General features: G+C 39.7%; 1 protein-coding gene across 1 annotated transcript in view; it reads right to left on the minus strand.

The window, feature by feature from the left end:
• GFM1 (G elongation factor mitochondrial 1) overlaps positions 1 to 16,485 on the minus strand; it is a 41,965-nt gene that overhangs the window by 20,911 nt on the left and 4,569 nt on the right. Inside the window, exons 4-13 of the mRNA XM_077826091.1 lie at positions 16,201 to 16,405; positions 15,253 to 15,369; positions 13,633 to 13,783; positions 9,929 to 10,083; positions 7,417 to 7,501; positions 4,934 to 5,071; positions 3,974 to 4,075; positions 2,257 to 2,313; positions 1,502 to 1,639; positions 26 to 108 (exon numbers count right to left, since the gene is read on the minus strand). Of these exons, the coding sequence (XP_077682217.1) occupies positions 26 to 108; positions 1,502 to 1,639; positions 2,257 to 2,313; positions 3,974 to 4,075; positions 4,934 to 5,071; positions 7,417 to 7,501; positions 9,929 to 10,083; positions 13,633 to 13,783; positions 15,253 to 15,369; positions 16,201 to 16,405 (1,231 nt within the window). The remainder of the gene's footprint in view (positions 1 to 25; positions 109 to 1,501; positions 1,640 to 2,256; positions 2,314 to 3,973; positions 4,076 to 4,933; positions 5,072 to 7,416; positions 7,502 to 9,928; positions 10,084 to 13,632; positions 13,784 to 15,252; positions 15,370 to 16,200; positions 16,406 to 16,485) is intronic.

Genomic DNA, 16,485 nt, shown 5'->3' on the forward strand with positions numbered 1-16,485 from the left:
TATGCTGGATAGAGAAAATACTTACAGTACAGGTGCTGTTATGCTCTCTCTAAAAGCAACTTTAGGCTTTCCCATGGTACAAAGACAAGCATATTCTTTTTCCATTCGCTGCAGAGAAAGCAGAAAAAATTCAGGACTGTTCCTGTCAGTGACAATGTCTTTGATCACAGTCATTAAAGTAGTCTGAAAAAACAAACTGCGTGTCACTGTCATTCTGATATAATCCCGGTTTAGGAACAGTAACTTCTGAACTAGAAGTGTTCCGCAATACAGGTAACAGCAACATTCTTATTCAGATTTAAGCTGTACAGGATTTTCTATGTTCTTTAAAATGCCAGCTCCATTTATTGTTATATAAAATTGTTATAAGGACACTATCATCTTGAAATACCATACTTTTTTTTCAAGTCAAAACTAGTTTTAAGGGAATAACCCCATACAGACTCCAGATCTTCCTGCCAATTAGTTTTACAACCCATTTTCCTTTATAATTTAGAGCTTTTTCGTCTTTCTGTTGCTAAACAGGGGAAACTGACTATGGTGACATTCACTGTAAACAAAAGGCTGTCAAATGTACAAAATGAGGAAATAGGGAAGAAAGTGCTCTTCTAAAATTTTAATTATAGGAATCTTAGGTGGTGTTTGTACTAACAGGTAAAAAATTTCAGACCAAAGTCTGATTTTTAAGATGATAGAAAGCCTTCAACTAAAACTATTAACGCCAATAAAAGATTACTAAGAAATGTACAAATATCTATATCTAGACATTTATTAAATGCTGACCTTAAGCAGCCAATAATTATTTACATTAATATTTTAGTGCTTTTCATTCTGGAGATCCAAAAACCCTTTATGAACTGTGGCCCCCACCCTCCACTGGATCTAAACAAGTGGAATCGTGCACTTTTGCAGAGCACTGGTAGTACAGCTGGTCAGGAATTTTTCAATGAAATGTTTTTTCATTGGAAAATGCCGATTCATCAAAATGGATGTTTTCACAGGAAAAGGTCAGTTTTGACGATACTTTCATCAAGGTTGCTCAAATCCAGCTTGGGTGTGATTGAAACTGTCACCCAGAATGTGAAAAAGACCTTGGTTCAAATCCCTGCTCTGCCTAATTCACGCCATGAATTTAGACTTATGCCCAAGTCTTCCCAGGTGACTGCCCCAACTACTAGGCTACTGGCTGCTGACTTTTTTTTGGCAACACATGTCAAAAGATGTGTTTCATCCCAACGTGCAGTGGGAAATCTTTGAAATCTCAAAACAGCTTTCCACCCAAACTCTTCCTGTTAGCACCACACAAGCATAGTGATTCACAACTGCAGAATCAGGGCCTATATTTTGTGATTACTTAGCCCACCTACAAGAAAGATTGTTGCAGATGTTTTTAAAAGTGCACAGCAACACTACACAATATTCTAGGGCAGAACATAAAGAGCAATACTTTCCCCAGCCAAGACTCAACTGCATGCGTCTCAGATTCAGTTTTTATAATCACCTGAGCATAGATTTCCAAGTGCAGTTCTCCCATTCCAGAAACGATGGTCTCTTTGCTCTCATTGTCAAAGTGGACTCTAAAGGTAGGATCTTCTCTTGTAAACCGGTTCAGGCCTTTTGAAAATTTATCTAGGTCATTCTAAAAAAAAAAAAAAAAAAAAAAATTACACACATGCAAAATAAATTAACCACTTTATTCAACATTTTATAAACAGCAAATGATAGAAAGGTCTGAAAAGTTCATCTTAACTAGCAAGCACTGTTTCCTCCCAATAAGAGGTCTATGGATTTGACATCCCAAACAGATCCATAAACTTACAATCAGGTTCATTCTCCAAACTCTTGCAAGTGTGCCTGCATGTGCCATACCACAAAGCAAGAACACCTCTAGAGTAGGAAAAGAGGTCGTGACTGGGTCAGCGTCAGCCAACCCCAATCTTCTTCTTCGTGAATGTGCAGGTTATCACCTTTTACCTTGATTTAGCGGATAGCCTTTTCTTAATGTAGATAAATCCCTACAGTTAATCAGGGCCAGCTAACATTTAATTCATATGTTAAACAATTTGAGTAGCAAATAAATGTTGATAAATGCATCAGCTAACATGTTTTAAGACACCACTCATTTTCACAGCATAGACAAATCCAGAGTGTTTCCCTCAATAAACTGCAAAATGACAAGAGTAGAATGATAGGGGAGGGGAACTGAGACAGAAAGTTTTATATTATTGGCTATAAATTTGATTGACAGGCTCTTACCTTGTTGGAAGGCTTCATGGCTACTGAAATGACAGGTTCAGGGACATGAATCGATTCCTGTAGTAGTTAAAAAGGAACAGTTACCAAATAAACAAGTTTCAGTACAGCTGGCAATGCAATCATAGCAGAAAACTGAAGTTTTGGTCTCAGGGACTATGCGTTCCAAACAAAAGTGACTATTTTTATAACATGGTTTTGTTCAGATTTACATCTAACATGGTAAAAGTAGGGATGCAAAATACTAAATGGTTAACTGGTAAGCATTAGTCTTCCTGGTTAACCAACCCTAACCGTTAACCTCCAGCCCCGTCCCAGCAGCGCTGGCCAGAGCAGCCCCAGCTGCAGCAGCCCTAGCCCCTCTCCCTTTAATCAGTTAAGCGGTTAAACAATATAATTTTAATCATTTAAACGTTTAACTTTTTAAACAGGTATTCATATCCCTAGGTAAAAGTTAAATTAAAATAATGTTATGTTCTTACAATTACAAAGCTAGGAAAATTCAGATTTAAGGCTGTCACTCTGTCCTTGACCCACTCTCTATTGTGTGTAGTTTGGGCTCAAGCTTTACGGCATTGGGAATGAAGGGTGTGCATGGAAGCGATCTAAATCTATACTAGAATACTACCCTGATCACCACCAACTCTCCTAAGGAAGGAAGGAAGGAAGGAAGAGTACTAAGGTGGAAGGAAAGGGATAAGAACTTGCCCATTTGCCAAGCTCAAACCTTATGCAATAACTGCTGAAGGACAGTGGGATGAGGTAAGCATGACACTTTCATATATACAATGTATTCAAATATTTTTTGCAAGTATGAGTGAGTGACATTTGTACAGGTTTATGTTTCGGGTGATGGGGAGGATTTTTTTTTAATTGAATTATAAAACTGGAAAAACATTGCCACAAGTGGATATGTATTAGAACCAAGAATCCTTCTGACCTAACATCATTTCAAACACAGTAAAGAAAACTGACTAGTTACAATTCTTGTATGTATATCAAAAAGGTTTTAAAATCTGAAGCTAATGATTTAATGGTTGATTGCTCATCAGTGATAGTGCCTCAACGACCAATGCGGTTATGGGAGTGATGATGATGATCATAAATGATTTTATATATTGTACATGACAAACCACCAACATATCTACATTAGTTTTACAGCTCTCTCTTTAAAGCACTTTGCCTTATCAGATATTTTCAAAGCACTATAACTCCTTCCCCATTTTCTTACTAAATTCTGTTAGTTCCTCTCAAGACCATGACAAAACTGTACTCTAATATATATAGTAATTATAAGAAAAATATTTCTAATACTGTTGCTTGAATGTGAAATTACCTTTTTTCTGAACTGTGGGTCTCCTAGTTAGTTAAATGGTTTGGCTTCCATGTTTTTAACTCCAAATTTTAATATGTACATTGACACACACACACAACATTTTACCTATTATACCTAACTGTTACTCCTGAGAGCTGACATTTGGTATTATGTGTGTATAGTATCTTGTATACATGCCTACATATATATACACACACCACAATTTTACGTTTGTATCATTTTTAAGGAATCTAAACTGGCATCAGAAATGTTTCTAAAAGTTATTTTCAGTTAGATATCCTTTGTCTGAATAAACAGAGCATTTAAATTAAGAAAAAGTGGCTTAAAAACCCAATGAAGTCCCAAGGTGTGATGGATCAGGTCCATGAAAAGAGTTACACTTACCATGGAAATGTCAGTACTGGTTTTATCAGTGAATGTATCCCCACTAGCACAATCAATTCCAAACAATGCGCATATGTCTCCTGCATAAACTTCATCCACATCCTAAGAGGAGAAAATCAGGTTAGCTATGTACATGGTATTGAAAAGAAATGGCAAAGAATATCTAACATATATACACACACAGCTACATCTGGTTTCAAGTGGAAAGAACTACGATAAAAAGGACTGGGTTGGAATTTGCAAAAGGGGCTTAAGAGTCTAACTATTTTAACATTCCAGCTTTGATAAAAATGTGCTGTAAACAGCTGGATACAAACTTGACACGAAGATCTTCAGTGTAAATTCATAAAGGGGTCTCAGTTTCAATATTAGCTAGCCCAAGAGAAAGGGTGCTAAGCATGTCGCTTGCTAACTTTCATGCAATCTTGACTTGCCCATAGTATCACAGTTGCGAGAACTCTAGAAGCAAACCTACTTGCTTTCCACAGCTGCATGTTTTCTGGATGGGGTAGTTTTTGTAGCATTTTGGGAGGTAATTTTTAGTTTGAGAATTATATTAAAAACCTCACAGCAGAGCTATTTCATTGGGAGAGAGAGGAAATAGCCTTTGAAAAACAGACATGAGTAAGGAAGCTGAAAAGGAGAAAGTGACATCTAGCCTTCTTCAGCCAGAAGGCGAAGAGCCATGTTGTAAGGCATCAGGGGTGGAGAACAGACATATGTGGAGAATCGTCCAACTCAATGGGGAAAAAAAATACAATGGAGTAGATTTTAAATTTCCAGTTCTACCTTTAGAACTCTACTAAAGGAAATAGGGTAACATGGGCCAAGTGAGAGCAGAATTTTGCCCTGTGTTGCTTTATTTTGAGATGCTGAACAAGCACCTCAACTTTTCAAAAAAGCTTGAAGGAAGATAACAGCATCCAAACATTTTCCTCTAGTTCTAGTTCCTACACTTACCTCCATCAAGTCTGCATGCATGCGAACCAGTCTCTGCACTCGCACCTTTTTCCCTGTCCTGGTGTTGTAAATGTATTCACTTTTCCTCAACATCCCCTGATAAACTCGAATGTACGTTAGCTGCCCAAAACGGCCAGCCTGCAAATGGCATTAAAAAATGGAGATAAAGGTTAGAACCACCATGAGAGTCAACAGCACTGCTACTCTACGTGCACTCTACGCTGGCTGTTGCTAAAGGACCATTAATTTGGGTTTATTAGTTTGAAATTATACATCAAAAAGAATTTCATCTAAATTTCTAAAACAGTCAAACCTTCTCTCAACTCTGGGGTAGAATTTGGCATCTCCTGAGGAGTTTCCTACCTCCCCAACTCACCATTCCAAAAGCTTGCTTGCTAAAACGTACGCCGCAGCATCCTAGCAACAATCCAGATGGTAATGTCTCATATGCCAGAGGTCTCTGTCACTACTCTAATTAAAGATGCAACCACGTTTTCATTTTAAGCCTTATTTTCCCTCTCACACATGCACAAACCCACCCCCTTTTCCAGCTTTTCACAGGAACATAACATTTCCCTCTGAAAATATCGGTGATAAATCAAAGGAACGCAAAACTTTTCAGCTACAGTTCCGTTCCAACCACAGAGAAGGAAGGTAACACCTTTCAACCCAGAAAAAGTGGAAAAATCAAATCCTTTTGAAAAAAACATGATGTGTATCAGGAATGCAATCGTTTTAAAATTTCCAAATTCACCCATGTATAGATGCATTCAGACACAGCAGGATGAAAAAAAGTTATTAAAATAAAGAAATGTATTGTCTAACAGTCATTATTAACTAGATCTCGGATAGTAAGATCTCCATTTAAAAGATTTACTTGTCAGTCTGTGGCAACAGGCACAGACATCAAAGGAGCACTGAGACCAGAGCTCAGCAGCTCCCTGGGGCTTTGGGAGCCAGGATAGCTGCTGACCCCACAAATATGTTACAACAAAGATATTGTTAAGATAAGAAGTCTTGCTGAGCCAAAATGGAAGAAAGGAGGAAGGATAAAAATGGAGGTTGAAAGACAGCACAGAATGGAGTCAAAGAAATGGGCTAAATGAGTTTGTCTGGACTAAAAGAACTGATTAGGGGTTTTCAAGCCTTCTGTTGAAGCTACAAAATTGTTACTGCAATAAACCAGAATCATCTTAAGATGAGAAGCAATGAGAAGCGAGAGCTATCTGGAACAAACAACAATTGTTTTGTGCATTTTTCTGTGGAAAAACTTAACTCAATGGGCAGCAGCATCACCACGTGGGCTATTGTCAGCATCCTATTCATGGTCATCACCATGTACCAGGACCTGCCATTTACCAATACACCACTATCCCTTTTTCCAGACAGTAAAAATTTTCTAACTGGACAAAATGAGAGGCCATCACCACCTCCTTGGCCTGTCCTAAGAAACAACCAATGTCCTGGCTATTCTCCTCCTAGTGTATCAGCTTCATTGCCACTTTATTCCTACCTCCTGATCATGTCTCTTATTTTTTGCCTTCTGTCTCATAAGATCTACCAGTTCTGGTAAGATACAGTAGTACATATTAGAGGCCATCCATGTTTTCACCCTCAATTAGAATCACACAAATTTAAGGCTGAGGACCTCAAGAGGTCATCTAGTCCATAAACCACCCCAATTCTGAGGCAAGATTAATTATACCTGCACCATCTCAACCCATCTTACATCCATTTGTTAATGCTTTTCCCTGGCAATTCATCTTGAGATCAAAGCTATGCTCATGAAATGAAAACCTGGTTTAAAAGTCTTTCCCCAGAATTCAGTGCATACTGAATGTTAGAGTCAAATTCTTTTGCTAGCCAACCAGAGTACATGTGGTGCCTTACGCAGGGTGCTAATATTAACAGCATTAAAGATCTACCTTGTACAGAATGGAAGAATTCTTATCCCTCGGCCCCTTTTGAGAGATTTGAGCTATATACATTATGGCAGATCCCTTTGGTTTTGTTTGCTCTGTTCTCTACCCAGGTCACAAATAATGAATGTGGGTACAGTATGTCTTTAAGGTGATTAACAGAAGCTGTATTCAACACTCTAAGTCAGTCAGCTGGGATCAGATGTTGGCAGCATGAAAAAGATAAATGAAAAACTCAAACAATTGAAGCAAGTCAACTGGCTAATGTACCAGCCATCCATCTGCTAGAAATCCTTAGCTCAGCCACGTAACAAATGTGTCATATGGACAAATAGACATATTTACCAGAAAACTTTTAAACAAAACTCTAGTATGTTTCATTTACAAAACCAATAACCATCCCTGCCTAGGACATTTCCTGGGGATTAATGACAAGCTGCCATTAATGGCCCAGTGCAGATAAATCTTACTTAATCCATCAGTTCTCCCAGGAAATGCCCTGTGCCTCAGTTGTTCTTGCTGAACTAGAAATTCCTCTCAAATGAAAAAGAAACAATAACCCACCTCCAGTTTGAAAGCCAGACCTACAAAGGGCTCAGAGTCATCTCTGATGGAGTTCAGCAGCAGTTTGGTTTTATCCTCAGAATCCCTTAAAAAAAAAAAAAGGGGGGGGGGTTAAGGTGATGAGACAATACATGGCAACTTCTCCTGAATGTGTGCTCAATCCTGCTAGGTGCTGGAGTGCCCTACACTCCCACTGAATTTGTTTGGGAATTGCAAAGTGCTGCTCAGCACCTCCCAGTAGGATCTGTGCACCTCTGGAGACAGGCCCTCTGGAGACAACTTCAGACAAACTACAGCCATCACTGAAAAAGTGGAGGTCCATAGCACTGACATATTTATCACCAGCATTCACATCATCTCACTAAAATTCCACTGGAAGAAGTGGCTAGCACAACGCTTTATTAGATATAATTCATTCTACATGGAAGATGGCACTTTTAAAGCACTAGGGACAGAAATCCTAGAGTGAAATCCTGGCCCCCTTAAAGTCAATGGCAAAACCCCTGTTGACTTCAAAGGGACCAGGATTTCACCTGATCCCAAAAGCAAGTATCATTAGAGAGAGGTGTGCATCAGGCACAGTATTGGGAGCCAGAAAGTCTCAAGTACAAATCCAAACTAACAGTGACTCCCTTTGTGATCTTGGGCAAAACTGGCTTAACCTCCCAAGTTCTAGTCTCCTCATAACACTACTGCCTCTTCCAGGTATTTTGAAGACTGGTTAATATTACTGAAGAGTAATTCTACTCTGAAAGGAGACCTACGGTCTTTCCTCATTTAAAATGCTACAGCTGTGCCACAGTAGCGCTTTAGTGTAGACAATTCCTACACCAATGGGAGGGACTCTCCTGTCGGCATAGGTAATCCACCTCCCTGAGAGGCCGTAGCTAGGTTGATGGAAGAATTCTTCCATTAACCTCATGCAGTCTACATGGGGACTTATATCAGCTTCACTACGCCACTCAGGAAAGTGAATTTTTCACACTCTGACCGATGTAGTTAAACTGACCTAATTTTCTAGAGTAGACCAGGGCCTAGTAAGAAAGACAGTGCAGAACATTTCTCTTTACACTGGAAAAAAACAAAAGCAAATGTGGCAGAGAGTCTCAGAGCCTGAGTCTACAGACCAGGCTTGCACTATGGTGCTAGAAATAGCCATGTAGATGCTCCCATTCAGGGTCTGATAGCATGGGGGTAGGTGGGTTGTGGATTTCCGAGCCTGAACTCCAGCTCAAGCAGGAACGTCTATACGGCTGTTTTTAGTACCATAGCACGAGTACAAGACCTGAGCTCTAAGACTCACTGCTGCGTGTGGTTTTTTTGCAGTGTGGACATGGACTTTGCGGCCAAGTGCGCCCTCCACGTCATGCTCTTCCTGCACATGCAGCAGAGACGCATACTTATAAATGTCAACATAGGGAGTATTCATGAGAACAGAACAGAGAGGGAAAGTGCATGACTACCTCAACTACAGCTGGCTGGTCAAAAACTCAGCTTGTCAGTACCAATAAGGGTACAAGAATGGGTTAGCTTGGCTGTTGTACCATATGCTACTATTCAATTCAGGGGCTCTAACCTTAGAGCCTCTGGGTTTGGTCTTACAATTGTGGAATGGAAGTATTATAAAGAAAACATTCCAACCTGGATGCTAGAAGGGCAGAGAGAACCCTCAGTAGCAACTGCTCTCACAAGCTCAGAAGTAACACTGATGGGTCACATAAGAAACTTTATCTAACCTTTCTAACACAGAAGGATGGTCATGACAGGGAAGGGGTGAGGAGTCAGATGAAAAATACTGGTGCTCGGGTGTGGTGGTGGTAAACAACATTTACTAGTATAATTTCTAGGTATAAAGGTTTTACATTGTACTTATCACTGCATTATCTGAGCAACTCAAATACAGCAAGAGAAACCTGATCATCCTTCTAAGATTTATCTCTACATGAAGAGATGTCTGAAAATATGCACATATGTACAGATTACTCAAACCACCATTTATACACAAAAGGATATATGCTAGCATTGAAGATTTGGCTGGGTTTTTTTTTGTTTGTTTGTTTTTAAACTATGAGGTCATAACTATAGTAAGAAATAGCAAATACTTTTTAAAACATGCCCTGATATTTTTAAATATGACCTATTTCCTAGTCTAGATACAACCTAAGATGTTAATATAAATTTATCCTTACAAATAACAATTCCTATGACCTGACCAGATCACTAAATATTTGTCAGTTTTAATATTTAAGAGGAAGTAAAACAATGTTATACTACAAGTGAAAAGAATGCCCCATTGATGGAGGGATCTGTCATCTTTTAATGATCATGCAAGGCTACTACACCACACTACTATAAATGTTTTTCTTCAAAATGACTGATGAATTGTATTATTCATGCATTTTGTTAAAATTTCCGGCTTTGTTTTGAAACTGCTTGAAATCCTGATTCTATAAGCACTTTATATTTATAAAAATAGATCTGTCCTCCCGACCCTCTTCCCTCTGGCACTCACTCCTGGTTGAGAATAGCATAGTTCTGGACTTCAGATGGATTTGGGAGATAGTCTAAAACAGCATCCAGAAGGGGTTGTACTCCTTTGTTCTTCAAAGCACTTCCCACAAGTACAGGCGTAAAGGACTTTTTCAATGTTGCTCTTCTGATTGCAAGCTAGAAAAACATTTATGAATTACTTACATTTTGTAGCAATTCCAATATTATACATAGAACCAAAGGTAGTCGCCTTTAACACTGTAGCAGTTCAGATTGGCAGCTTTGCTGGGCAGGGATTGTGTCTTTACTTATCCCTTGCAAGGTGCCAAGCAAACGGTTAACAAGAACAAAAAATGATAATCATTCATAAAGGGACAGGGTTGGACCGGAAGCATTGTTATAGCATTAATGATGTATGTAGCACAGTGGTCTCTAACCTTTTTACGCCCAAGATCACTTTTTGAATTTAAGGGCAACCCAGGATCAACCCCACCCCTTCCCTAAAGCCCCGCCCCTTCCCCAAAGCAAATTATACCCTACACACCACCACTGAAGGTCATTTTGGGCTCCATTCACTTAAGGTCAATTATGGAAAATATAGTCTAGTGATTTGATTGCCCAATTTAAATAAATTACTGAGTACTCATATTAAGGCATCCCAAAATCAAGAGTCAGTTCTGAAAATTTAGACCTGAAGTTTAGGCTTGAGGTTCAAGCTCTCTTAAATGAAGGGCTGGAGTCAATTTGTCAAGCTCTCTTAAATGAAGGGCTGGAGTCAATTTGCCCCGAGGTCAGGCCAAAGCATGAGGCATTACGGACACACATGGCACTTCCATGTAATCAAGACTTTTATAAAATATGCTAAAACTCAAACTACTTGCAAAAAAGGATTGTTGGCCCCTACATTAAATAATTTTACTTGCCTTTTCCATTAGCACAAACTCTTAGCCATCCACCTTGCAGTTTATTTTTAAGCTCTCCTGATTGAAAGAATATTTTGAAATAGCACGATGGTTCATAAGGAGGACACTGGAAAAAAAACTTAACAGTTCTTGAATTGGAAAAAAATCTTGCTGGATGCTTTTTTTAAAAAAATATTTGAAGATCTAACAAAATTATGCACAAAAATACAAGATTCCATTGTCATCTTTTCTGCTTAACTAGTCATCGAGTGTGTGTGTTTTGGAAACCTATTTAATTATGTTAATGCCTATTATTTCTACTTTGGCAGCCTAATAAAACACTGGAAATGTATGGCTCCATTCAATTCTCATCAGCAATAATTTTTTAGAGATACAGAAGTAATTTATTTCTTTTTTTGCGAAGATTATTTTCATTCCATTAAGGAGCTGGGGCACATCAGACAACATTTCTTGTAAATAATGTTTGGTGCCAGAGAACCAGGTATTTATTTAAGCACTTGATCCTTAATGATCATCCACTAACACTGTGACCTTCAGGATTGATAGCTAACATGTTTTCCAAGAAAAAATATGTTAAACAAGAACTTGGCTGCCTGCCACTGAAAAAAAATTAGTATAAGTAAACCTGCTTTGTCACAGCTATTAAATAACTGTAATTAATTTGCTTTCAGGAAAGGTGATAAGAGCAAGGCCACTCTGAATAGACAAAATTTACTTTTGTAACAGACTGCCTTCCCAGACATCCCACTGGGTACTATCAACAACAAACTCTTAGAATCTCTTACAGCAAATCACAACAGGAACAGAATGCACAGACTACTGCAACACTCCCTCCTCTGACTGGAAGAGCTTTGCAGTTCTCTAAGGCTACTATTAAGGACTGTCTTAGTCACTCAGCAGAGGGGGTGCTTTATGAGTGGGCCAGTTAGTTTTTCCTGCCTTTACATCTCATCAAATAAAGCACAGTGGACTGGATTTTCAAATGTACAGAGCACCCAGAATTCCCACTGAAGCCAAAGCAGCTACTTAACACCTCCGAAAAATCAGGCCTTTTGCCTTCATGGCACATGCTTTAATAGCATCTTGAGGTACAAACTTTCTGAGTGCTCCTGAAGCCAGAGCACTTGCTGGATAACAAGATTCATCATTAAAGTTCCATGGAGCCAAAAATCAATATTCTTTCAATCCTAATACGCATTACATACATAAAAGGATCAAACAAATCACTTACTCAATTCAAAAGTTAGGGGCCCAGAGTATCCAAGTAAAGTTTACAATGGAACCCTCAATGCATCCAACTTTGAGTGACCATTGTACCTCTGTAATACACCATTAATAGCAGGTATAGGGGGCTGCTTCCTATGGTGATGAGTGCAGTATAAGAACATGAATAGAACAGGAAAGCATTACAAAATGGCAATCCCACATTACTCTGATACCAAGGGAGTCAAAAAGATGCTGACAAAGGCATTTTTAAATCTAAAGCTATGTTTTAAAGTTATGATTTCCATGATCAAGTCTGAGTCAAATTCAGTCTAGCCTAAGTGAGTTCAATTCAGTGAAACAGTGCCCACTTATCCATCCAGGCACAGCTTTGGCCACTTTCCTGGAATACTGAAAATACATTCAAACCTGGAACCCTGGTATTCTTGAGGGAATTCTGCACCAAAAAATTGAAGAATTTAAAATTCTGCAAAGTTCTGCATATTTTAATTGTCAAAATAAGACAAACACAATAACAATATAATCATACCATTTTCAATTATTTTGGTAATTTATTTCAAAATACTTGTCAGCAAATAATTGAAAATGGTGTGATTATATTGTTATTGTGTTTGTCTGATTTTGACAATTAAAATATGCAGAATTTTAAAATATTGGGCACAGAATCTTTTGGTGCAGAATTCCCTCAGGACTGCTACTGGATAGCTGTGTGACTTTGAGCAAGTCACAATCTCTGTGCCTCAATATCAGAATGGCCATCTGTAATAGTGATAGACTAATGCTTAAAGAACCTGGGTGACTAAATAGATGGCTCAAGGATTCATAAGGGCATAAAGAATATGTTTTCACGGAACACCAAACCTAGGGTCTGACTCACGTTTGAGCCCAGACCTCCCTTCTGTCCACACACAAATCAGTTTGATGCAGGTCAGGAAGTACTCAGGACCTAGGAACCAGCTAGAAGGTGGGTCAGAACGGGAGTCCTGCTGTAACTCAGGTCCAAGCCCTGTCATTATGCAGTGTGGAAGCAGGTCACATCAAGAGACTTGAGTCACAAGTTCTGTGTAGTGCAGTATGGCCATGTTAGCACAGCTGAGACATCTGGGTCCAGCAACTGGAAATCCAGGTTTACCATGCAGTGTGGACACTCAAGCATTGGCTTGGAAACACTGACTCCACAAGCCTGAGTCCCACAGACCTGGATTTAGTGTGAAGTGTGGACATACTTATACAGACTATCAGAGTTATGAAGGGCACATAAAAGTTCAAATCCACTCCAGACCTCATGGCCTTTTGGCGGTGTCAGTCCAGTTCCCTGTCCACATTACAAAACCCACCAACACATCTGGCAGCCTTGTTAGCCATCTGAGCTGGTATAGGGAGCGAAGGTGCCTCTCTCCCAAGGGAGGCTGTGCCTCTAGGTAAAGGCACACTTACAAGGTAACGGTGGCACTTGGCACACTTTGGGTGATATAAAGAACAACTGTAATGGTATTTAGGCACCCGAATCCCTTAGGAGGCTTTGAAAAAAATCTCACCGCTAATAAATAATACATGTTCCACAAGAATTATCATTTACCTTTAAATCAGTAACTGTAGGGATCTTCTCTTCCAGAAACAGCTCCCCAAGTTGTTCATCTGAGTTAGCAACACATTCAATCAGTTCCTGGCGTCTTTCTGTAGCCTCTGCTCTAAATTCAGCTGGGATTTCATCATATCTAATGGTCTCGCTACAAAGGCAAAGAAAACGCGGTAAGTTTTGTGAACAGCCATGTGAGTGGAGCTTTCAATCATGTGGCACCACAGTGGCCATGAAATTCTGAGTCAGTTCAACAGTCTCGGCATGTAGGCAAGTAATAAACTTCCTGAGGTCTACCAATGTTGCATCTCCAACACCACAGCAGAGAGGAACTTCAACAGCTCATGCTGGGGCTTTGCAGTGCAGCGGAACAATCTGTACATCAGCCTCAATTCCACCTTACCTTTACTTTATCCCAAGACTCACATGCCAAACAGGTACTATTGGACCTCATTTCAGAGCAGGAGATCTCCTACTCTTTAGGTTGGATGCAACCAGCCTGCCCACTAGAACTAATCCAAACATTTTCGACTACATGAAATTTTGTCAAAATATCCTGTTTTGTCAAAGCCAAAACATTTTGCAGAGACATATTGGTTTTGACTGGGAAGGTTGAGAGACTGCCATGCTCTCCAGCCTGGTGGTTAGGGCACTTGCCTGGGATGTGGTTCAAGCCATTGCTCTGCCTGATTCAGAGTGGTCTGGGATGAAAAGCTCTATTCTGAATCACACGGACACACACAGACACACACTTTTCTTCCCAAATCAAAAAGGTATGGTTTTAGTCTGAAAACTGACATTTCAACCAACTTTTTTTTTGTGAAAACATTTGAAAGGTCTTGTTTTGTTTCCAATGGGATACAAAAATTATTTTCAAAACTTCCCACAAAACAGAATTGTTGTCTTCTAGACAGCTGTAATGTCAGATCGCTTTGATTTATGCTGCACCAAGTTTCTGGCAGCTACCACTGCACCCTAAACTGGCCCTACTGGCATCTCAACAGGTTTTAAATAAAGATACAAAGTTAGGGGCCTCATCCCCCATTACGTCATGGATGGATGCTTTTTATTCACAGCCAATATGAAGTGAAGAATGGGATCCTTGCCTATCTACCCCACCCTTATGAGAGAGAATGGGTGAAATCCAGGTGCACTGAAGTAAATGGGAGTCTTGCTGCTGTGTTGAATAGGGACAGGATTTCACCGAACAAGCTTAACCAATGGCCACAAGAATAAAAATCTTGCTCCTGATTTCTGCCAGATACGTGATATAATGCTGTGTTGTCTTCCCACCTTGCCCACAACCACAGAGACTGCAAAGATATGGGCTCCTCAATCAAATTGCATTCCCTATATTCTTAGTGAACAGTGCTGTTTTACCTTCTCAGCCACATTCAGGTGGCCATCAAAGGGATGCAGCTACCAAAGCTGGGCAACCAAACATGTACCTCCCAGGCAAGCCACTAACTACCTCTCTCACTACCAAGAAATAATTTTTTTTTTTACTTTTTTTTTTTTTTGGGGCGGGGGGACGGGGACAGGAACAATTGTCTACTCAGTTTCAGCATTCACCAAACAGGGAGTAGCCTCAACAAATAAGAAATGCCTTCAACCACTTACCCAAAGTCACCATCAAAGTATATGGCCCTTTGCTCAAGAAGATCAATAAGCCCCCTGAAGTTTCCCTCCAGGCCAATGGGAATCTGCATAAAGGCTGCATTGTGATTTAACTTAGATCTGAAAAGTTTAAAAATACAAATCAGTTCTCAGTACAAGACAAGGCAGCATTTTAACTCATCTGTCTTACCTGGGTTCTTCAATAGTGTCCCCGGGACCAATAACCTAGCGTTCCTTCACTCAAGTGAAAAGCCTCACTGGCTCATGTCATAGCATCAGAGCCCTAGTGAAATCGAAACGCTAGCAGATCATCAAAGTTTGCTTTCACCCATGTTAGTTGTTTTCAATGGTAATTTTAATCCAGGAAGTTACTTCTCCCTCATGTGTGTTAGTACTTTGGAGCCAGCTTGTTCTTCTACTATGAATGAATCTATGTACAGACTTGGAGCATGGAAGAGGATGGGGGAAAAGAAGGTAGTACCTGCATGAGATACAAGGCTAAAGTCAACCGCCTGCCCCACGTTTAGGTCCCTACTCCTCCTCCCTGGGATACTGGAACAACGCACTGCAGCACTACTATCTTATTATTAAACCTTTATACGTAACTCCAGAAACATCTCCATTATCATGAGTCCAAATGAGCCACAGACCTAACTCACTAGCCATGAAACGGACTTCTTTTGGGGAAATGGAAGTTTCATAACCTAAGCTGACATTGACAGCTGTTTTATGAATGGGAGCGTTATTTTGGTACCACCTTATGGCGACATTAAAGAAGAGTTGTTTCTGTTACCTTGCTACCATCTGATGTAACCTGAAGCTACGCATTATTCTCTGAATTGTTATCTCAGACCATACAAGCTAAGCTCATTAACATCTACTCAGAACATCAAGAAACATCACATGAACAGTTTGGAACTGCACTGCAAACAAGCTAAGCACATTAGTTACCTCAATTGTTGCACAGCTCTGGTTGGATTTGAGCCCATTCTGTCCAGTTTATTGATGAATGTTAAACATGGGACATTGTAACGCTTCATTTGCCTGTTCACGGTCATTGTTTGGCACTGGACTCCTCCAACAGCACAGAGCACCAGGATAGCTCCATCAAGAACTCTTAACGCTCGTTCCACTTCAATTGTGAAGTCCACATGCCCTGAATGAGAAAAGCAATTTTCTGTGATGGTTTAAGTTGCAGCAAGGAATTACGCTCTATTGGGTTGTTTTCTCTTCTGT

This window comes from Eretmochelys imbricata, chromosome 9 (assembly GCF_965152235.1).
Source record: "Eretmochelys imbricata isolate rEreImb1 chromosome 9, rEreImb1.hap1, whole genome shotgun sequence".
NCBI lineage: Eukaryota > Metazoa > Chordata > Testudines > Cheloniidae > Eretmochelys > Eretmochelys imbricata.